This window comes from Dissoconium aciculare (assembly GCF_010015565.1).
Source record: "Dissoconium aciculare CBS 342.82 unplaced genomic scaffold K489scaffold_8, whole genome shotgun sequence".
Classification (NCBI taxonomy): domain Eukaryota; kingdom Fungi; phylum Ascomycota; class Dothideomycetes; order Mycosphaerellales; family Dissoconiaceae; genus Dissoconium; species Dissoconium aciculare.
This window is the reverse complement of record NW_022984958.1, coordinates 689213-710460: the sequence shown is the minus strand read 5'-3', so window position 1 is coordinate 710460 and position 21248 is coordinate 689213. Positions and strand designations below refer to the sequence as shown.

The following is a 21248-nucleotide window of genomic DNA, read 5'->3' as shown; positions in this document are numbered from 1 at the left end:
TCTCGAACCGAACCTCGGGGCCCCCGTACGGATCTGCTATCACCATATTCTCATCTCTTCTATTGTCTAATTTCTTCCATCTTTGTTCTGGCTCGGGCCTATGTGCGACGACCTCACCACCTTTTGTTTACCCTCCACTTTGGTGCTTGTGCGGGGAATATTCTTGCTTTGCGCATGCTTATGATCGATGACGAGACGGGAACGACTACGATATGATACGATTTTGCTTTGCTTTCTTGGAACGACTTTTTGTTCTGCTTTTATTATGATTGATGATCGCAGGGGCGTTATGAAGGCGAGATCGGCTGTCTTCTCATGTCGGTCTCGAGATATGGCCGCTTCATTCTGGAATTTGCTTTTGGGCTCTCCCTGCTTTGATTCTGCTTTTGCCAGACCGTTGTTTGGGCGCAGAACTCGACGGGAAAAGGAGGGGTTGTTTTGGACAAACACGCTTTGTGCCGCAATTCGCATGATGATGGAGAGCCATCCCTGCGGCGAGAAGGTTGCCGCTCACGCATGGCCTGGACAGTCCCCAAAAGCAAGAGGCTCCTTTACATTGTCCCTGACATCTTGGCGGTCCTGTTATGTATGCATATAGCCCATGTTAAAGTCTTTATTTTCACTGGGATTGGTTTCACGAATAGGAGGAGTCCTGATGACGTTCCTTCTCGCGTTTCACTGCCACATAGAGTGATGTTCTTCTTCGAGGCCAGATGAAAAGTTGTAATCGGCGTTCATTTGCTCGTATCACAAGACTTTATATTATCATGACGTCGTTCGTTCGTTTCCTTAGAGATAAAATACATTCCGCGCAGAATCCGAGGTCAAAAGATCGGACAGGAATAATAACAACAAAAGTAGCCGTGAAGTGGGCCCAAAGCCCACACAGCGATCCGAAAAATATGCCTCTCCGCCGAACTCGATCCCATCACGCCTCCGACGCGACTTGACCTGATTTCCTCACGATTCCCAACTCCATCAACCGCGTCCAAATCTCGTCCTTGACCATCGCACTCTCCTTGTCGAATGGCAAGCCGTCCGCCTGCGTCAGGTCCCGAGAGCTGGTCGCCAGGAGCACCTGATGCACGCGTCGCCTCAGTTTCGTCTCGGCGTCGAGGCGAGCGTGATGATGTCTGTCGGCCGCGGGGTCGGCGGGGGGCAATCGGAACTTGGCCGCGGCGGTCGCTTCGAGAGTATGTTCTTCGTCCCGGACATCTTCGGGCCCGAAGGACTGGGCGTGCGATGACCGCGGAACGATGCTCGACGGCGGCTGGGACGGTGGAGACGTCGAGGCGACGGTGCCGTGGGCGGCGTAGAAGCCCTGCGTGAGAGGATTGTCCCGGAGATCGAGAGTGCGGAGGGTCGGCAGGCGGGAGAGGGTGGCGATGCTCTTGCGGAGACGACCCAGGCGGTTCCCGCAGAGTTCGAGTCGTTCCAGGCGCTGGATGTTGAGGAGCGGGCGGATGTCCCGGAGGGCGTTGAAGTTGAGGTTGAGCGTCTTGAGGTTGGGCAGGCGGATGCCGAAATCATCTGGGAGGACTTGCAGGCCGACTGAAGCCATTTCGAGGTGCTGAAGGCTGAGCAGCGGTACCAGGCCCGAAAGGGTCGAAATGTCGTTGCCTGAGAGGTTGATGGTGCGTGCGTGATTGGCCTGTTCGAGAATCGCGATGGTCACGTTTTCATCTAGGGATTGGCTTCGAATCGAGACCACATCCAATGATTTGAGAGTCTCCATGCCATCGATGCGTTGGAGAGAGTTACCGTCCACTTGGACGACGCGAAGCCCGGGCATCCTGCTGACATCTAGCTCATGCAGACCACATTGCCGCAGAGACAGCGTCTGCATGTGCTGCAGATCCTTCTCCAAGACGGGCGCGCGATCTAGCTGGTTCCCGTCCAGTCTGAGGCGGTTCAGCGCGATCAAGTTGTCGAGTCCATAGACTGAAGTGATTCGGTTGGAAGAGAGATCAACTTCTTCGAGACGCTGCAAGCGGCTGTTGGTGAAATCAACAGAAACAAGTTTGTTTCCTCCCAGACGGACTTTCAATAAGCCATCCATCTGGTGCAACGCATCGAGGCTCTCGACCTCATTGTTGTCCGCACGGAGTTCGCGTAAGTGGATAAGTCCGGCTATTCCACTGAGGTTGGTAAGTCGGTTGCTTGCGATATCGAGGTATTGGAGATTAGCAAGATGGTTCCAGCTAGTCAGGTTACTGAGCTGGTTGCTTCGGGCACATAGCATGCGAATGGTAGATGGAGCCCCATCGAGGTGGTTCAAGGTGTTGTTCGAAACGTCCATGCATTGTACACCTCCGCAGAAATCACTCAGTCCGTGCAAAGAGGCCAGCGAGCGGCTGTGGAGGTTCAGTGTCTTGACGTCGTCCCAATAGAGCTCAGTCTCGTGGACATCTGTCAAGGTCTTCACAAGATCTTTGACAGCAAGAGCATATCGATCGTTGACCTCTGCAGCGGCATGTTGCGCGAGCCGAGTAGCGAGTTGTCGCTCTGACGGCCTCTCCTCTTCCTCGCCGCTGATTGTGAACTCGGGAAGCTCGCTGAACATGAAACTAGGGTCAAGCTTGCTGGGTGAGGAGAGGCTCTGAACGATCTGCCCCATAGGGGCACTGCTGATCACAGGCCGCGTTACGCTGACCGAGACACTCATCGTCCTCTCTCCAGGCAGGTTCGCGACGAAGGACACTTCGTGCTCCTCTCTTTGCTCAACCTGAAATCTGCTTGTCAATGTCTTCCGCCTCAGTGATATTTGCCGAGGCTGTGTCTTCAACATCGAAGGCCGTGACATCGATGGCAGAGATGGAGATTGTCGAAGCTTCGGTGAAGTCAGTACATCGAATCTTGATTCGTCGCCAACGATAGCGGACTCATCGTCGAAGTTCTGTTGCAGTTGAGTTTTTGAGAACGTTGGTGTGGCTACCTCATCGTCATGACCTCGGTCATTGCTCTCGTTGGCGAAGTCTTCATCTGCTGCTGAGGTGGGTAACGGCCCCTCGCGCATCGCTTCTTGCGTCTCAGTGGACTGGTCGACGTCCTCATCCGCACTCCATTCGTCTTCCAGATCATCATAAAATACCTGCTGCTGCCCAGCTTTCCTCTGATCTGGTCGTCCAAGATCGTCGTTGGCCCAGGATGTGGCGCGGGTCTCGACAGCTGGAGCTTGACTCGAAGCAAGCGCTGTTAGATGAGTTGCATCCGTCATCGTATAAGTGTGGTGAGACTTGTTACTGTCGCGCGTCGTAGGGCGCGCTGCATACGACTGCTGAGACGCAGAGCGAATTTGTTTGGGTGGTTGCGATGCGCCCATGGTTGCAAAGTTGTTCGAGATGGATCGATGCGCGTCAAGATGCCGCTTGAAATCGTAACTTGCAGTGCGAATCTGTTCTTCTTTCTGTTCGTCGACCGGAAGATCTGATATCTCTCGAAATGGGTCATCGTCGCTTGCAGTCAGGCTGCTCGGTATGTCCAGAAAGCTACCCTGGTCATACTTAGTTTTCTTTGGGCTATGCTTCAGCTTGACCCACTGTTGACGCTGTTTGTCATAGGTCATGCTGCCGACTTGTTCCCCAATCAGATGCGCAACCACATCGGGGGCCAGTGTCCCAACATTCTCAGATTTCCGTGTGGAGCTGGTCTGCTGCGTTCTTCCTGTTGACACAGTTGCAGAAGCTATGGTAGAAATTGAGTCGGTCCCTTCTTGATGTGAGCGCTGAGATTCCGGTGGAGAGACCATATCATCTGGATGATTTACATGGGGTCCCCTTATCCGGATGTTAGATTCTTCGTCTTCAATCACGATCTCTGATTCTTGCTCATTATCTTCCTGCTGCTCGTCGTCGAGCTGCAGTTCAGCGAAGGAAGGAGCGAGAGGATCATTGTCATCGGACTCTTGAAACTTTCGCAGATGACTTATGACTCTAGCGTTCGTCTGCTCAGAGGTACGTGGCCTCCAGGGAATGGCACCTTCGCGTGAAGGCGGCCGAGAAACGGACAACGCAGAGTTGTCCAAATCCGAGTAGTCTTCAATCTGACTCTTGCTCATGCGCTCTTGGTCAGACTCGGCAACACTCCCGAGAGCATATTGCCTCGCTGCCTTTTCGCGAATCAACTTCATGACCATCACGGCCTCATTAAAAAAATCTTGAGTAGTCACGGACCGCTTGCGCTCACCGTGATCGCCGGACGCTTTTTGTACTCGTAGTGTGAATTTTGCAACTTCATTTGCGACCGTTCTTGCCTGCTGTTGGACCGAAGGAGGACTGTTGGAAGCCATAGATGACTCGATCTGCTCCATCACCGCTTCAAACGTGTCCGGCTCCTGGGCGGCGAAATCCTCGGTCACCTCCCGGATCTCAGCCTCGATTTGCTGTCTCCGTAGTTGTTTGGGGGTGAGACTACGTGGTTGGAGCAATTTGCGGGAAGCTAGGACATCGGGCTGGGCATTATTTGTCGCGTCGCCTTGGCGTGCATCTTTCCTCTTCCGGCTTTGAGCGCTGTCTTGTGCGTGTTGGATGATAGATTCACCATATTCCGAGCTATCATCAAGCAGCTCGGACGCGTGCAAAGTGCGCCGACGCTTGGGTGTAGAATCTTTGCACGGCGAATTTGGAGGCCTTTTACCAGCACCGACTCCGGGCTCCATGGGCTTCTGAATCACAATGTTCACAATTGACACGTCGTTCGCTGTGACGTTCAAAGGCCCGTCGACCAATATGTCCCGCTTCGAGGCAACATTGCTTACGGCTTGGGAAATGTCCGTTGTCTTCAGTTCCTTCCTTGGCGTTGGGTGATTGCTATTTGGCTTCGAAGGAAGATCGTCTGGCTTTCCCAGATTGATTACGGGCTTGGGAATTTTACTCCGGAGCCGAAATGCCTGCTTCTCGATCGGACTGTGCTCGAACCTGAAATTCGTTGGTGCTTTGCTGCCAGGTGGTGAGATCTCGGATCCAGGAGAGCTCTCGCACAAATCAATCCTTGAACCAGACAGACTTGCGATAGGGAGTTCGGCTTCAAAGTCATGTTCGTCGAGAGTGCCGCTCCCGAAGGAAGCGGCCAAGGCGTCCTTCGAAGCCGTATCATTTCGGGCAGAGCCATCCATTTCTTTGTCATCACCGCCACTTTGAAGGAAAGGCGAACTGACGTTTAGCTCACTCATCCGCCTCAAAAGTCTGTTATTGGTGAAGGTATCATGAGTGCCGAAAAGTTTAAGAGGACTTCCAGACGATTTTCCGGCTTGCTCAATCGTTCTCGAGCCACGATACGGAGTTGACGGCTGTGCATCCGGCTCGACAAATGCGATTGTCGGTAATTTGGAGTGTTGCTCCGCCTTCTCGCCGGACTCAGCAACCGAATTGGAGGAACTCAAAGGCCGCGCTTTGAAAGATCCTTGATTTGAGTAACCACCTCGCCGCAGCTGCACGTTGCTGTCTAACGGTAGCACGACTGGTGTGCCAGTAGGAAGATTCTCCGATAAGGACAAGTCGGGATTCGCATGCGCCTCGTCACTGGAGATGCATCCAAGAACATCCTGTTGAGAAGTCGTGCCCTCTCCGATGTTCGGGAAGAGGTTGTCGTCGGTCGCGTAATGCTCGGAATGTCGCAAAGACACCTTTCGCTGTTGAAACTGGGAGATTTTGTGTGAATCGAATGCTTGATAATCGATTTGTCCGTCGGTTGTAGTGTGCTTGGAAACAAACACTGGACTGAAATCCTCCTGCTCGAGTTCCGTGCGGCCGCTCACAGTGCGATCTCCGCCACCGTTGTCTAACACGAGTGGCTCAAGTCCCGCGCGTCGTTTGGCGGAGCTGTTGGTAGACGCAAGCTGGGGTGTTCTCGCTTCGTATGAGGATTCAATCGCAAAGGGATCGCTACTAAGATCTTGTGAATCTGCGTCCTCAAATTCCGCCCTCTGCACGTTATCCTGGTCGACCTCGGACCTGTGAACAGACTCCTCGCAATGCTCACGACTGTTTGCTGAGGGAGCGTTCCAGATAGGTGGACTAGAGGGTATGGCGAGCTTGGCATTTCGATCCGTCCACGCCATTTTGCTTTTGTTTTCGCTCCTTGTTCCACCGGCAGCCCCTTGCGGTTGTGCGAAAATATTCTCCAAGCCGGAAGGACCAAACAGATCGGTCTGATCGCCATAGCCAAGCTGCCCACGCATGAGCCTCCTCTTCCATTCTAAAGTTTCCTGTTTCTTTGGAGGAGATGCACTTTTTGGGCGCTGCTGAACAGTACCATATTGTAGTACAGATCCAGACGAGGCTGTAGATGCGGATCCGACACCGCCAAGTTTTGTTGTGCCCCAATTCTCCGAATCTGCGGCGTGGTCGTTTCCACTTATTGCCGTCAAAGGGCTGCGTTTGCGTTGCACCGATGTTCGCATGACCGAGCCCATCGTTCGGGAGCCATTCGAGCTTCGTCGCGAAACTCGGCGTAAAGAATTGTTCGCAATGTCCACTTGTCCGGTGAGCGCGGACGCGTCGTGACTAGCAGATGAGATCTTGACCGGAGCGTCCCAAGTGATATCGGCGTCGAGGCCTTGCAGCCAAGGTGCAACATTTTGCGACATGTCGGATGTGGGAATTGGCGGTATCGCAGGCCGCACGTAGAACGGAGGAGATAGAGATGGAAGGCGACTCTCAATTTTCCATATGGGCAATTCTGAATCACATGCGAAAGTCACTGTAGAGGATGCGGTACCAATAATACATCAAGATCAATGCATTTTCGTTCTAGTTGGCCGTTGATGGCGGTGGTGTTTATCTCGACCCCAACATTGAATGTGAAACGCGTAAATTGCTGACTAACCGAACGCTCACCAACTAAATTACGCGGGCTGTTCCCGAAGGAATTGCGGGACAAAGCCAAACCACGAGACAGTTCAGATCAACCGTTGCTAGGGGCAACTTGACGACGCCCAGGGTGACACTATCGTGAGATACGCCACTCGCAACCTCAGTCGATCACGGACAATGTTGACCTGTAAGTGAATGCTGGATCAAAAGACGTGGACAAAGAAGCGTCTCGATCCTTTATAGCAGATATGCGAAGAAATTATTTACGGGGTCCGCTGTCGCAACAGCCTGTCTTTTAGTGCCACGATCATCTAAAAGATGATCAGGACTCATCAACCGCGAGGCGCCTTTTGGAACTGTCCTTCAACCTTTCAGCAGTGCGAAAATTATCGATCGATTGATCTGGACGACTCGGAATTCTCTTGGTTGCATGACTACGCCCCTATAAAGTGCAGCAGAGCATCACATTTGGACAGAGAGGTCAAGCGACGTCGGGTGAAGAAGCTTGCGGAAGAGTTTCTCGATGGAAAGACTTTAAGCATAGCGTCTGTCAGGCCCGTGTACGGATTCACAACAGACCTTGAGATCACTGGAGGGAGTCTAGCCTGGGCGGATGTGCTCAACGATCGGGAGATTCTCGACCTTTATGCCAGTGAGCAAAGACTAGTCGACCCCGATATTGTGCAGAGTAGTGTTGAAGATCGCGCACTTGATAGTCGCGTCATTGTGGAAGTTCAGGCGAGCTGCCGTCCTCGGACAACGCCCATACGAAATCGGCCTCTGGACCTGCCGAGCAAGGAAGCCTTACGCTTAGCTGCAGAACTGTGGGGGCGTGGCAGAGAAAAGAATGTCATCTGCGAGACGCAGGTCGTCCATCAGAGCGAATCGGACGGGGACGAGTCGGACGATAAATGCATATCATCTGCGTCCGCAGAGAGTTCTCGAGTCGTGCGCCCTACTGCTGCCTGGACAAGCAGCAAGTGGCTGGAGACTGGTGCTTTCGTGCCTCGACGGAAAGGAGTGGATGAGGATTGCAGCAAAGATGAGCTCGGGGCGTCATCCTTCACGCTGCCATCGCAACGAGCCCGTGGTTTGTTGGCAGCTGAACCTGCTCGAGACGACCGCAATCAGTCTGCGAGTTCCGCAACCACTGTTTTCTCCGATGATGCCAACAAGGTCTTGCCTGATGTTGTTGTGTCTCTCATAGGGCAGTCGCTGATACCGCCAAGCCAAGCAGACGTTGTGTCTGGGACGACTGCCAGTGCTGATGAAAGCGGCTCTACCGAAGGTGCAACCAGTTATAAAAACTACCGCAAAGATGGAGGATCCCCATCTTCCATGCGTGGCAGCTTACGTTCGGCACGACGTAGTGATACTCAAGCCTCTAGAAGCAAATCATCGGTACGAGAACAGTCATTTGCAGCTCCTGTGGGCGCCGCTTTCTCCCATGAACAGTCTTTGAATCTGTCAGACAATTTGTCGAAGGGACCCCATTCGGTGTCTTTACAAGCAGCAACAGGTACGCATGTGGATCAAGCAATCACACGTCGTCAATCAGCACCGCTAGGACCTGCACCGGGCTTGATTGTCGATCATACTCGTAGAGGCTCCCGAGGGCAATACAACACTGTCGTGGGATCTGATTCATCTCCGTTTGCATTTCGCAAGCGCTTGTCAAGAAGGAGAACAAAAGAAGAGCGGCTGTCGATTCATGCTCAGGTCGTCACAACGCTGCTTCCTACACCATCCGTTCCAATCGCACTCGACCTCGTAGCAGAAGTTGCGGCCGATCCGGAACAGAACATCGTCCCATCAACGCCCAGCAAAGCCTCCGAGCACCAAACTTGGACGCCTCTAGCTGATCAACAAATGAATCGCGTGCTACCAACGGGATCTTCAGAGCAGAAATTGAAGGAGCTGTTACGTGACGAGATGGAGTCAGCCGGTGCCATTTTCACCAGTCTTGAGGAGAACGAGGTTTCAACGGCTTTACTGCCAAAAAGGCGTGTTGTTGATCATGATTCATTGCTAGTTACAGAGCTCAACGATGCGCAGCCAAGGGCCATACGCAGAGATGCACAAGAGTCGCAACATTGGGCAGGTACACAGATCCTCCTTGCCAAAGCCCAGCAGGATTTGTTCACATCTCCCGATAAGCTATACTTCGAGTCTCAGCTGAAGAATAGCTCTCAAACGCCAAGACCGCAGACAAGCAGCGGTACATCTAAAAAGAAGAGCGCTCGACGTCCATTGTTGCCGCTCTCACAGGGTCATATACCGAGTACTCAAGCACTGCTAGATACGTGGCAAGGCTGGTCTACGATCAAGAAGCCTCATACTGCTTCAATGTCAAATCGAAAGAGCCTAATGCATGAGTCGCCCAGTCTCGGAAAGGCGGGAAAACTTCCAACGATTTCCAATAAGAGCGACGGAGGTGATCGTCGACGCAGTAGTCTACGCGTTACGACTCTCGTACACTCAAGCTGGTTAGGAAGCCCACCAACCTCAATAGTTGCAAAAGAGCCTGTTGTACAGGCGACTGGCATACATCCTGCCCCTCAGGGCGAAGCCGTCATTCCCACGGCCTCTTTTGTGCCGACAAGCTTTCTCGCGGAAGCTGAGAAATCAACAGAACCGCAACAACCAACAAATGATTCGGCTGGTACCGATCTACTTCTTCCTAGCGGCAGGGAGACACAAGAGGCGAGCTTTGATCGGTCTGAGCTCGATTTTACCATTACGCAATTGGCGGAGGAGGTACTAGGGCCAGCGTGTTCAATATCGTTTTGAAGGATGTCCAGGCGGGCTTGTCCGAAGCAAATGTACCGGTGATTCCCCGGATAGAGATGCACGATATGTATATAAATCAATGCTCCATGCTCAGGCGTATTCAATGCCGCTGCTTGGGTAAATGAATGGTAGATGGTTGCCTCGATGACGTGGTTGTGGTGTGTCTCAGGTTTAGGGCCCTCGTGATCAAGATTTCGAGAAACTGTTTTGACCCCCCTTTTTGTGTGTCGATTACAATACTACAGACAACTTTTCGTGCTCGGATCGGCCTGGTGAATGCACTGATCCGGCGCTGTACATTTCCCAACACTTAATATGCACAATCTCGCTAGCAGCTGCCGATTGTCCGATAGTTTATCGTGCGATTCATAAGATAGTAATGTAAGACGAAAATTGCGTCCTTCACTGACGGCCTGCATAAGCCGCGTAAGACCGTGTCACGATGGATCGAGTCCATCGCGATTTGCGCGCGACAAAAGGAAACATCACGCGACGACGGATTCACAGCAACGTGAACTCGGAGAGGTGCAACCACGTCCCAGGCTCATATCGACCCCTCACTTGTGTCAGCTATTTTCAAATTTTGGTTAATCTCGAGCACGATCAGGTATCGTACACATTTGAAGGGATTACCGCGCCCAGCGTCCTCCATATGGTCACCAACCTTTCAAACGTCAATCCGCCAGGAGACTCGCGACTTGCGGCCGCGAGGGCGATCACCATGATGTGAACCCTTGGTCGTCAACGCCGCGGCCTTCATGTATCATGATATCAACATCTTCAGTAATGCATTCTCACGCGACAACTTATCGGCTGGAGTCGGGATATCGGAGTAAACCCGACATTGCTCATGAGAAAAAGCAGATGCCGACGGCACCACAGCCAGGCTCCGAATGTATCACGCTCGTAAAGCCGCGCAGCCCATTGGCTGCTTCAGACTTTCCCCAGGAAATGTGCGACAGACTGTTGAAGGGCTTAATCATTATCGGAAGCGCAATACGGCAAGCGCAAAGCACAAGAACGTAACAAGCCGCAGATCGTTAGGTCCGGCCCGCAGGGATCAGCGACCAATGAAACACTCTCACTTCACACGTTGGCTGGTTTCGTCGTCCGACTTGAAGCGCCGCTGGGGCTCACACGCTCGTCTCCCCGATCAACCCTTTGGCGACGGGGACATGGTTTTCAGTAGTAGCTGTGAGGCGAATCTTACATATGCTTACGAGGACCCGGAGCATTGCAGTCGTTATGTCTCTGCATCATCTAGGACCTGTTTTCGTAGCAGTGCGGGCAACAGAAACATTGTCTCCTTTTCGCGAGCGATATTTACGACCTTGGGTTCCCGCGTGAGCGTTTTACAATTTGAACAAATCCCGCATCCGTGTTCCAGTGCCCCCCAGTCGAAACAATCCAGAGGCACGCGACCCTGGCTCGGCAACATTCCCCTCATATCCCATATCACAATCGCAACCGCAACCGCGAACCTCACATCGAACACTCAAGTGTAACGTAGACGAAATGAACACAATCTCGCTCCTGGTCAATGGCCGAACTGCCGCAGAGATTGCGATGCTTCCGGAGAAGCAGCGATCGAGCATCACCACTCTGACCCGGCAGCCTACGAACACTCCTCAGACGCCGCCTCGGAGACCCGGTCACAATCGCCGTCGGTCCAGTCGAGATTCCCCAGGGTGGTACAACACCGAAGGGGGCATGACGCTCGATGACTTCGCCCATCGGCTCAACACCACGACTAAGCGAATCGAACGATGGCAAGGCGCCTGTGCTCAAAATGTGGTCATGGCACTCATGCGGCCCACTCCAATCGTTCTCTTTCTCTTCAATCCGGTCAGCTTGGTTCTTTGGATGTTGTTTGCTGTTTGGTATCTTTCCGGTCCCATATCAGGTCGAACTGGATGACATCGCCGTGACAAGAAATCTCAACAAACAAATCTCAACACTTTTGTCTCGAATTCCTTCAATGGCGATTTCCGGACTGGCGACTGATAATTTCGCTTGGGTCACGATTCAATATTCTCTGGATCCTTTCCCAATTACAGGTGCGAAGTGGTGACTTCGTCGCATTCGTGGCAGCCGCTGCGATAATCAAACCGCGCCGTGGATGATCGGCATTTCATTGCGTTTCCTGCGGGTTTCACGTTATCCTGGACGCGTGAGCATTCTTAACGAGAAAAGAACATTGCATTTCCTAAGGCGTCCTTTCTTATGGCAGTCGAATAGTCCTTGGTGGGGTCATATTCTTCCCACGTGCTGGCTGGGAAGACGTGCTTGTTTCGCTCATACCATCGTCGATCCACGACCTTTGTCGATCCTGGATCGTCGTTAAATCCTTCGAGCTCAGAGTCATCTACTACGGGAACTGCAGCCGCCTGTTCGGCACGCTGTGCTGCCGTCAACAGTCCAGCTTGCTGTTGTGCGGCCGACAAGGAAGCGGAGCTATCCGGCAAGAGGTGTTTTGGAGTCGCTGATGTGGGCTCTGCGGAGTATGGAAACAAAGGTCCATTGTATCCGATCTTACGATCGACGATGAAGAAGTGGAAGTCGTAATGCTGTAATGATCACGATGAGCATATTTTCGAGTTTGGGGCATGTTGCGCTCATGAGGCGAAGAGTTGAATGCACACGTTTCAAACTTACATGTGGAATGATGACATCGCCTTTGACGACCATCAGGTCATCGACACTGATGCGCGCCCAATCTTTGCGTGTATGCTCGCCTAGTCCGGTCAAACCTGCGCCGACTTTACGTGCGCGCTCTAGGAAAAGCCAGACAAAATCGCCCTTCTTCACCCTGCAAACGCCGCCAGGAATATTCTTCCCACTGTAGAACACAAAGGGAATTAAGAATTCTGTCGCCTTGACTGCTTCTTGAAGCTGCGTATATTCTTTTCTCAGCGCATCCTTCAAATGCGCCTCTCGCAACAGTGCAGATTTGGTCTGCGCTTTTGGTAGGAGCGCAACAGCAGCGTTTGGCTTGAAGGCTCGCTTCACTGGTACAGCAGGAATGGAATCGTCCGACTCTCCTGCCTCGGCTTTCTGCGTCTTTGGTCGAGCTCGCGGAATGCTGGGGGCTGCTACATCGTCATTCTCTTCGTCATCGCCAAACGACAGCCCACCGGCCTTCACGCCCTTCTTCTTCTTCTTAAAAACTGCTTTGGGCCCTGTTCCGCTGTACTTTTGCCATCAGCACCACTTTTCGAGGCATCAGCCGATCTAACATACCCTGCGTGAGGTGTTGATCCACCGCTACTGGTGTCTTGTGCGGCCTCGAAAGCCTCGGCGCGACGTTTGCGAAAGTCTGACAGTTGGACAAGTCCAACGGTATCTGCCTTGAGGCGATCCTCGACGGCATGCGCTTGGGTGGTGAACCGCCCATTACCCACAGGCACATTATCCGGACGATCTGGGTCAGTCATGACTAACATGCATGAACCAAAGTTGTTGGAGGGATGATGTTCTGTGAAATGTTGCGATTAAATGGAGGATCGACAATTATGCTGGCCTCAGGCTTCAAAGTCGTCATAATCCTTGCCCGCTTGTCAAGAATTGTGTCGATCTCATCAGTTGCGTTAGTATTTCATTGTTCTTAGCTACAATATGATTCAATCGAGCCCAAGTTGATTGATCGATATACTTGGTTGGAAATCGGTCAAAATAACAGTAGCTGGTCACAATCGAAGCAAGGGAATATGGTCAAACTCGAAGCAGAATCTGACGACGAGTCATTCAAATCGTTTCATGATGATGAGCCATCGCCGCCTTCCACATCAAAGCAGCCAGCGCCTGAGCATTTGCCTGGCGATAAACCATTAGAGGACAAGCCATCTCGCAAAGAATCTGTCAAGTCTGGATCAAAATCTGGAGGGGAGAAACCTGAGATTGAGCGCTACTCGCCCGAAGAAGAAGCCGCACTGCTCGCGGAATCAAACACTCACAAGACGACCGGCAACAACCTATTTGGAAAGGGCTCCTACGAGAACGCTGTTCAGAACTACGACCGGGCATTATCATCATGTCCGAACTACCTAGACTATGAACTTGCTGTCCTGCGATCCAATGTCGCAGCTTGCCATCTGAAGCTCTCAGAATGGAAGGAAGCTGTAGCCAGCGCAGAGAAGGGTATAGACTGTCTCGAACGGCTTGAGCCTCTTCCACGGACGAAGAAGCCGAGAGCGCAGAGTGGCTCCGCAGCGCACGCAGGCCAACCGCCAGCGACTCCTGATGAAGAGGGCACCGTTGAAGAGGTCGATGACGATCTTGCTGCTCGGATCGAAAACCTTCAAAAGTCCGGTCACACGATAGATGAAGTTCGGCGACTACAGATCAAACTGCTGATGCGGAGGGCAAAGGCACGTACCGAGTTGGGGGGCTGGGCGGCATTGCAGGGTGCGGAGGAAGATTATACGACACTGCTGAACCCGGCAATGGCTGCGGTGCTGACGGCGACGGATAGGAGAACTGCCGCAGACGCGCTCAGGAACTTGGCCCCCCGGTTGAATACGGCACGTGAAGAAGAAATGGCCGAGATGATGGGGAAGTTAAAGGGCCTCGGTAACAGCATTCTGAAGCCTTTTGGCTTGAGCACCGAGAACTTTCAATTTACGAAAGACCCCAGCAGCGGCGGGTACAGTATGAACTTCAATCAGAGTCCAGGCAGGAAATAAGCTTGGGCAGCCAAGATATGCTTCTGCATCATGATGATAGTCCAATCTGTGCGCGCGCATGCGCTTCATTCGACGATTACAATTGAGAAGAATTCATAGGCGTGAGCTTGCACAAAATGGTCCTGACGACGAGAAAATCAACTCTTGAGTGCCTGGAGTCTCCCACGCATCTGCGCGAGCATCTCCTCCGAGTCTAGATCCTCCTCTTCCGCCTCCTGCGAGTCTATCGGGGCAGATGGCCCGGCCGGTAGTTGTGCTCCCGGTGCCGAGACCTTCTCAGTTAAGATCTCGCCCAAAATCTTATCCACTTCGGCCTCGGCCTCCTCCTCCTCATCCTCAAGTTCGTCCTGATTGGGCATGGAATCACTGACCATTTCTTCAATGATGCCCGCTTTGACCAGCTCCTGCGACAGTTCCCGCATGGTACCGGTAAGCTCCGGAAGGCGCACAAGGGTGTTGACATCCTTCATTATTCCCACGCTCGTCCTAATGCTGCCTTCAATTTTTCGCATCGCGAATGCTTCGTTGACCTGCATGCCAACACTCGCCAATGTGGCCTTGCTGGTCGTGAGCCGTTGGGTCTGTTTCCTCATGCGCACCATCTCCTTTGCGAAAATGCGCGTCTCCTGCGCAGCCTGTTTCGCCTGAGAGGGGTTGCGTTGGGCACGTTTTGATGCCTGTATGATTCGAGTCCGAGTTTGGGATTCGAGGGTTTTGAGGTTCATGATGTCACGGTCAAGTTTGCGAGTATTCGCACGCAGGAGCGCGCTACATTTGCGCTTCTACGATGCCGACACCATCAGTATTCTGAGTGATTGGCGCTCAGTGCGAGCACTCAACAAGGACGTACCTGCTCCTCGGGCGTGGGCCCATAGAAGAATCGCCGAACATTGTCCATGTTGGTGCTGATCGGCCGTTGCCGTTATGAGAGCATGACTTGATAGCGCAAGATCGTGTTTACGCCAGATACGACACCGCGATCGCAAGTCGCAGCTCTACAATAGGATGCGCGATTCAAACAATCAGTTCATGACCATGTGATCGGCAGTGAGAGCGATCAGGTTGAGGTCCGGACCTGAACGCGTGCTTGGTCTTGGCGGATGGGATGCGGCAGACGGCCTGATTCTAGCGCGGGGAATTCACGCTTGCACTGATCCGATAACAGCTGCTGGAGTGACGTCGACGTAGTCAATTCCCACGGCTTGCCCAGCTCAAAGTGCCCGGAATTTTGGCTGTTCAAAACGGAGTTTGCTTGTCAATTCACGGAAAAACTCGATATGAATCACTTGAGCAGCCTCACCAGGGTTACATCTCTAGGTATCTAGTGAAGCTGCGAACGTTGAATGAAGTAATCGGTACAAAGCAAAGTCGACACAGGCGCTTGCATCGTACCTAAAAGCTTCCGGAACGAAAAGTCGGGGTCGCCGTTGTTCCAGCAATCGTGATAATTTGTACTACATGTGGGGCAAGACGGCGGCTGCGCAGGTGAAATTGACTCCTTGTTGAAAATTGTCTGTTGCCACGAGTGGCCTGAAGGCGGTTTATAACCGTATCGCATAACAGATCATATCAATCATGGCGACAGCAGTAATCTGGCGTGCGACAATCGGACTCATGGAACTCGTGTTATTAGGTGTGTTCGAGCATTGAAAGTTAACAACAGTGCAGGTGGCACAGACACGAAGCTGCAGCCGGAGGCGGCTTACGCACTGCCACGAGCTTTTGCCTAACTTTCCACCACGTTCGGATACCTTCCACAGTGCCATTCACGACGCCCTCTACCCTGATAATACATATTGAAAACATCATTCACGTTTTCGGTAATTCTTTCTCCTTCAAAGCCTGATTTCGATACACATTCGCAACCATGTCTGTACAACCGACCGACACAACCGACGCAAAAGCGCATGCCAAGACCTTGTTTCCAGAAGGTAAATTGAAAAATCTATACCCATTCGCTTCACAAAAGACTGACGCAAATGGCGAATTACAGTGACTTGGGCGCAGCGCTCGAGCACGACCGAGGCAGAGAAGAACCACGTCTTTCTCTCAATCAATGTACCCGATGTCGACCCAAAGAAGATCAAGCTGGACATTCAGCCGACCAGCTTAGACTTCACCGGTCACAGCGAGTCCAAGAAGGCCGATTACCACGTCAAGCTTGAATTCTACGCCGAGATCGACCCATCAGCATCAAAGGTCAACCACTCGGCGCGAGCTGTGGAGCTTGTCTTACAGAAGAAAGAGCTGAAGGAAGAGTACTGGCCTCGGCTGCTCAAGGACAGCAAGAGAGTGCACTACCTCAAGACAGACTTTGACAAGGTGAGTAGTCTCGCTCGGCCCAGCGGTGGAACTTTGCAATGTTCGTCATACAATTACTAACGGCGAGGTTGTTCAAAGTGGGTGGATGAGGACGAACAGGATACGATTGCCGAGGACGACGACTACATGAGCAAAATGGGTGGCATGCCTGGCGCCGGCATGGGTAGCGATGGCGGTTTCGGTGGCATTGACTTCAGCAAACTTGGCGGTGCTGGTGGTATGGGCGGCATGGGCGGCATGGGCGGCTTCGGCGAGGACGACCTTGGCGAGGAGGAGGAGGAAGAAGATGAGGACGAGGACATGCCTGAGCTTGGTGAGGCCAAAGACGCAGCCGCACCCAAGAAGGAGGGCGGAAAGATTGAGGAGATTGAGTAAATCTGTTCTCAGGCCTAGCTCAGCTCGGTCCCTTGAGTCGCAGATGGCAGACGAAAAACTGGATTTCACGATGTAACGATCAATGCCGCTCCAACTCGAGCAGATATTCACGCGCCACGACTTTTATAGCTTGTGTCTATCAGGCTGGTGCATAGAGGGACCTCCACCGCTCGAAGATATTAAAACAAATGTATTACAAGACACACGACTAGCAAGCAATCCGTGCAGCCATAGGCTTCGACTCAGGCGGAACTCATAGGGTAGAAATCTAGTGTTCCTATGATCCAATTTGTATCTAATACAAACTTGGCGATCGGATATCTTGGAACCTACACATTGATCCACATGCCTTGTCTTTGCCGTCTGACAAACCGTTTTATGTTGAGCCACGTCGGTCGACAGATGGACATGGAATGAGCTCACACGTATTGATGGGTCATCAGAAATTAGCATGCACGTAATGTTGATATCTCGCACCCCATGGGTCACATTGCGTTTGGTGATCGCTCAAAGTATCCGTCACAAGCAACCCATCGTAACATGCAAGTCGACAGCTCGTTGCTAGCACGAAATCAATATTCTTGCTCGGCTACTGCGCAAACATCCTGTTTTGATGAGTTGACTAGTACCTAGGCATCATGCAATTAAGGCCAAAGAACACGGATTCGTGACAATACTGTAAGAACACCTAGGTAGTACTGTGCAAGGTCAACACGCGGCTGTTTCTTCCTTGTGCCGTTTGTCAAGCTAGCCCGAAGTGAGCTTAGCCCCGGATATTACCCGTGCCTCCCCTAGTTCTGGTGGCTCAGCTTTCGCTCGCGTCGCAATTGAAAGAAGTACACGTCGCGCCCGCTTCTCCTTCTGCCTTCTGCCTTCTGCCTTCTTCGATCTCTATCTGACCTTCCGCAACCATCAGCGGCCTCATCATCGCCCTCGCCATCAACAATCATCAATCGTGAGCTTTACATCATCTCAGATCAGCGCTCACATCTTGCTTAACGTTGCAAGGTTCTCTCAAAATCTTTCTTCTGCCATCCTGACCACACATCGGTCATTCAATACTTGCCTTATCACGCGACTTCACACGCGACAACACTGACGCATCTCCTTTGCTTCTTGCTCCCAATCGTTCAGTCGACGCAGCATCGCCGCGCAACAGCAAACGATTTTCCGCCCTCCGTCTAGCACGCATCTCTTCCACGACTCATCAGCTCTCTGCTGTCACTTTGTCTCTTTTGAAACTTCGTCCAAACTTTTGCTAGCATCTGGACTTTCCCACCAACACAACTACAACAACCTCTCCGAACTACCACTCAACACCACAAAACCAGTCGCCATGGCCGCCGTAGGAAACCTCGACCGCACTCTGGAATCCATTGCCAAGGACCGCAAGCCAGCTCGGAACAACAAGCCACGACGTGCAGTCCCTGCGCGCACCGCGAAGGCCACAGTCGCTATCGGCAAAGGCCCCTCTAACGGTATTCAAAAAGCCAAGGCCGGTAAGCCGACGAAGGTCGTAGCTGCACCAGCCAAGCGTGGTGGTGAGAGCAAGATTCAGGTATCAGGCCTGCCCGAAGATGTCAGCGATGCGATGCTCAAGGTATGTTGAGACCGGATCGATCCCGGATACACGCCTCCATGGCGATCATTTTCGACTCTACAATTTGCGCGCCACGCGATCGAAGGATTCTTCAGGCTTTTGCCTCTCGAATGGACATGCAATGTCCCGTCTGTTCGCCTAGCACATGCAGCTCCCTCGAGTGCATACAATGCTATAATGGCTCAGACCAGTTCAATCTCCGCCACGTGCATAAATCCTTATTGCCTGTTCACATGCCTGGCAAGCTTGTGACAGAATCAAAGGTGGCCGGCGTGAAAGCAGTTCTGTTACAGTCCGGAAAGCAAGCAGTAAAGCGGCGAGCATTGGGTGAGGCTCAGTCACAGTATGGTGACCATTGCAAGTACGGTCCATCGTTCGGTCATGCAACGACCGCAGAAGTCTTTGCAGAATGTGGTTGTGCTCTGCAAATAATCGTCGGCGAACTTGACAAACCATGATCTTGGGGCGTCCATTGTCGTTGAGAACGTCGGTCACCCGATGTTCTTGAGAAAATTCCACCGCTTGCTGCGGAACTGCTTGCTTTCTGAATTGCTCCTCTGCCGAATCTGATCCGGACTCATCGATGAAGCTCGACTGCTGGGGCTTTTTGGCGCGCATTGTGGACGCGTATGGCATTGCCGCCGCATGCCGTCAGATCACAAACATTCAGCAGTAAACTAATGCTCTGGTTTCAGGATTATTTCGGCACAGCTGTGGGACCTGTGAAGTCCGTCCTTGTCAACTACGGACCCAATGGACGTAGCCGCGGCTCAGCCACAATCATTTTCTCTAACCCCAGCTCGGCGGCGCGAGCCCTGGAGTTGGACGGCGTTCGCGTCGACAACCGCACATTGAGGGTATGCAATCACGCTACCGTTCATCACATGGGTGAGACTAACTGTTCTCGTAGGTCGAGGTTTTGACAAGCTCTGCCGACCTCCTCACACAAGTTCCCGTCAAGACTCTATCGGATCGCATCTCGTAAGTACAAGCAAAGCCATCTGAACGAAGCGTACGAATGATCTGACATGTACATTAAAGCAAACCGAAGGGTGCTGCCGTCAAGGAGAAGACCAAGCCTGCAGCCGCAGCCGGCAAGCCAGGCGCTGCCAAGGGCAAGGTCGCTGGCAAGACCGAAGGCAAGGGAGGCAAGAAGTCCGGTCGTGCCGGGCGTCCAAAGGCCAAGACCGTTGATGAGCTCGACGCTGAAATGGCCGATTACTTCGGCGGTCCAACCAATGGTGCTGCCAGCGCCGCTGCACAGCCGGCCGCTGCTCCTGCCGCTGCCGCAGACACTGCCATGGTCGATGAGGTTCTCTAAACGCCAGGAGGAGATTTGGATTGAAATGGCTGGCTGGGCAGAAGAATGGCTCAAGGGCGAAGGGAGTGGTAGCAACCGGCGTTGAATGGCTTGTGTTACCTCGAGATTGTATTGATTATGTCACTTCAAATTGTATTGATTACGGACCATGGCACGGATACTGCATTGATTCCGGTTGGTGACATTCCCTCGTTGTTGTTTACTGTGAGGATCACGTCCAGGATTGCAAGACACGTGAGAGTAAGCGTTCACGCATACTGGCGATGCACCGAGCTAGCAATCCCGCACGCTTTTGGGTCATTCGCATCCGATAAGCTAGCTACCTCTGCAGTCTTCTTGAACCCATCGCCGATGGAGCGTGTAGAAGTCTCGGCCCCAGTCGAGCGACTGGTCATTCTCTAGGAGGGAAAGGATTTGATCGCCGGAGAAATGGAAGATTGGCCACTTGCAAGCTCACGTCCAACATGCAAGCGTGAAGGCTCTACAAGGAGGTACCGAATACCGTATAGAATACAGTAGAAAGACATTGGCGCCTATTCCAATTGTGTAGTGTTAGGTACCCTTGGAACCCCAATTCTCTAGGGCTGCCTTGTCCGAGAAGCAAGGCGCGCGCGGCGAAAGATCGGCTGAAATCGACATCATGCCGCCTGGTTCGAATGCCCCGCATTTTTATGTAGAAGCGCGTCATTCTTGGGCAACGTCATTGTTTTCTCTCCGTGGACCGCGATCAACAACATCATTCTCGAGCACCCGGGTTTCTATGTTCTGAGAGCAACGACGAGTAGGACGAGGCGGCAAGATCCTACCAATCGTGAGCGTAAGATGAATCGTCTCAACCCTTTCGATATCCGCAGAGAATCAGAAGAGGAGTGACCCGGACTGTGGTGCATTGCGCTTCCGTTGCCCCACATGACGACTCGTCACTGTAAAGTCAAAATCGGCAATCGCGACTGCCCAAGTTTTCATATGGCCAGGTGAATTGCTGCTGTCTGTACACTGTAAATTTCCCTTCGTCCATTTTAACATCACATTGGCCTCCCTCCCCGCACCGGACGTATTGCGGCTGGCCATTGGTAAGCTCCCAACCACTACTTCACTTCAGGTGGTCAATACACCACGCTTGAGGCGCTCGGGGGAACCACTGGAGTAGTAGGTAGCTTGTTCGTGTGACTCGCGGACTGGGTCCACTTCCTCCGTCCATTGGACTTGCTTCCTCTGGTTTCGACGGGGCGAGAGGATGCTGGACGAAGGCCTCTCTAACGATTCATTCTCCATCGTCGGGAGCGAATTTTACCTGCACAAAAGCGGGAGAGTGGTTCATCGCATGAGAGTGTATACACAGAAGT

General features: G+C 52.5%; 10 protein-coding genes across 10 annotated transcripts; 7 read left to right on the top strand and 3 right to left on the bottom strand.

Annotated features, from left to right (window-relative positions):
- Positions 1–48: 48 nt before the first annotated feature.
- On the top strand, positions 49–763 carry K489DRAFT_252196 (uncharacterized protein). The gene has a single exon (XM_033599967.1). It carries the CDS (start codon positions 188–190, stop codon positions 596–598), a length of 411 nt encoding a protein of 136 aa, XP_033458652.1. The 5' UTR covers positions 49–187; the 3' UTR covers positions 599–763.
- A 165-nt stretch (positions 764–928) lies between these two features.
- K489DRAFT_359335 (uncharacterized protein) lies at positions 929–6753 on the bottom strand (the record flags this gene model as incomplete). The annotated part of the gene is made up of 2 exons (XM_033602599.1): positions 4856–6753; positions 929–4816 (listed from the first exon to the last, which is right to left on the bottom strand). Exons 1-2 carry the CDS (start codon positions 6584–6586, stop codon positions 929–931), a joined length of 5619 nt encoding a protein of 1872 aa, XP_033458651.1. The 5' UTR covers positions 6587–6753.
- Positions 6754–6935: 182 nt separating this feature from the next.
- Positions 6936–9747, top strand: K489DRAFT_381607 (uncharacterized protein). The gene has a single exon (XM_033605166.1). The coding sequence runs from the start codon at positions 7131–7133 to the stop codon at positions 9600–9602; it is 2472 nt and encodes an 823-aa protein (XP_033458650.1). The 5' UTR covers positions 6936–7130; the 3' UTR covers positions 9603–9747.
- Positions 9748–10407: 660 nt separating this feature from the next.
- K489DRAFT_426408 (uncharacterized protein) lies at positions 10408–11519 on the top strand. The gene has a single exon (XM_033608287.1). It carries the CDS (start codon positions 10496–10498, stop codon positions 11105–11107), a length of 612 nt encoding a protein of 203 aa, XP_033458648.1. The 5' UTR covers positions 10408–10495; the 3' UTR covers positions 11108–11519.
- K489DRAFT_371602 (uncharacterized protein) lies at positions 11118–11519 on the top strand (the record flags this gene model as incomplete). Its single annotated transcript, XM_033603249.1, has 1 exon — positions 11118–11519. The coding sequence occupies one exon, from the start codon at positions 11118–11120 to the stop codon at positions 11517–11519; it is 402 nt and encodes a 133-aa protein (XP_033458649.1).
- Positions 11520–11782: 263 nt separating this feature from the next.
- On the bottom strand, positions 11783–13036 carry K489DRAFT_389489 (uncharacterized protein; the record flags this gene model as incomplete). The annotated part of the gene is made up of 3 exons (XM_033606514.1): positions 11783–12169; positions 12258–12789; positions 12843–13036. The coding sequence occupies 3 exons, from the start codon at positions 13034–13036 to the stop codon at positions 11783–11785; spliced, it is 1113 nt and encodes a 370-aa protein (XP_033458647.1).
- Positions 13037–13486: 450 nt separating this feature from the next.
- Positions 13487–14284, top strand: K489DRAFT_306162 (uncharacterized protein; the record flags this gene model as incomplete). Its single annotated transcript, XM_033600560.1, has 2 exons — positions 13487–13799; positions 13848–14284. Coding segments are annotated over 2 exons (750 nt in total), but the record flags the coding sequence as incomplete, so codon positions are not given.
- Positions 14285–14352: 68 nt separating this feature from the next.
- Positions 14353–15399, bottom strand: K489DRAFT_252111 (Snf7-domain-containing protein). Its single transcript, XM_033599966.1, has 3 exons — positions 15360–15399; positions 15135–15279; positions 14353–15066 (listed from the first exon to the last, which is right to left on the bottom strand). Exons 2-3 carry the CDS (start codon positions 15180–15182, stop codon positions 14422–14424), a joined length of 693 nt encoding a protein of 230 aa, XP_033458645.1. The 5' UTR covers positions 15183–15279; positions 15360–15399; the 3' UTR covers positions 14353–14421.
- An 877-nt stretch (positions 15400–16276) lies between these two features.
- K489DRAFT_322054 (HSP20-like chaperone) lies at positions 16277–16981 on the top strand (the record flags this gene model as incomplete). Its single annotated transcript, XM_033601591.1, has 2 exons — positions 16277–16606; positions 16685–16981. Coding segments are annotated over 2 exons (627 nt in total), but the record flags the coding sequence as incomplete, so codon positions are not given.
- Positions 16982–18317: 1336 nt separating this feature from the next.
- Positions 18318–19902, top strand: K489DRAFT_321426 (uncharacterized protein; the record flags this gene model as incomplete). The annotated part of the gene is made up of 4 exons (XM_033601548.1): positions 18318–18581; positions 19277–19438; positions 19492–19562; positions 19623–19902. 4 exons carry the CDS (start codon positions 18318–18320, stop codon positions 19900–19902), a joined length of 777 nt encoding a protein of 258 aa, XP_033458643.1.
- Between the last annotated feature and the right edge of the window lie 1346 nt (positions 19903–21248).

Excerpts from the sequence above, each read along its gene's own strand:
- K489DRAFT_252196 (XM_033599967.1), top strand. The coding sequence starts at position 188 with ATGACGAGACGGGAACGACTACGATATGATACGATTTTGCTTTGCTTT.
- K489DRAFT_252111 (XM_033599966.1), bottom strand. The coding sequence starts at position 15,182 with ATGGACAATGTTCGGCGATTCTTCTATGGGCCCACGCCCGAGGAGCAG. Across the intron at positions 15,067-15,134 it reads GGCCCACGCCCGAGGAGCAG|AAGCGCAAATGTAGCGCGCT; the intron begins GTACGTCCTTGT and ends TCGGCATCGTAG.
- K489DRAFT_426408 (XM_033608287.1), top strand. The coding sequence starts at position 10,496 with ATGTATCACGCTCGTAAAGCCGCGCAGCCCATTGGCTGCTTCAGACTT.
- K489DRAFT_381607 (XM_033605166.1), top strand. The coding sequence starts at position 7,131 with ATGATCAGGACTCATCAACCGCGAGGCGCCTTTTGGAACTGTCCTTCA.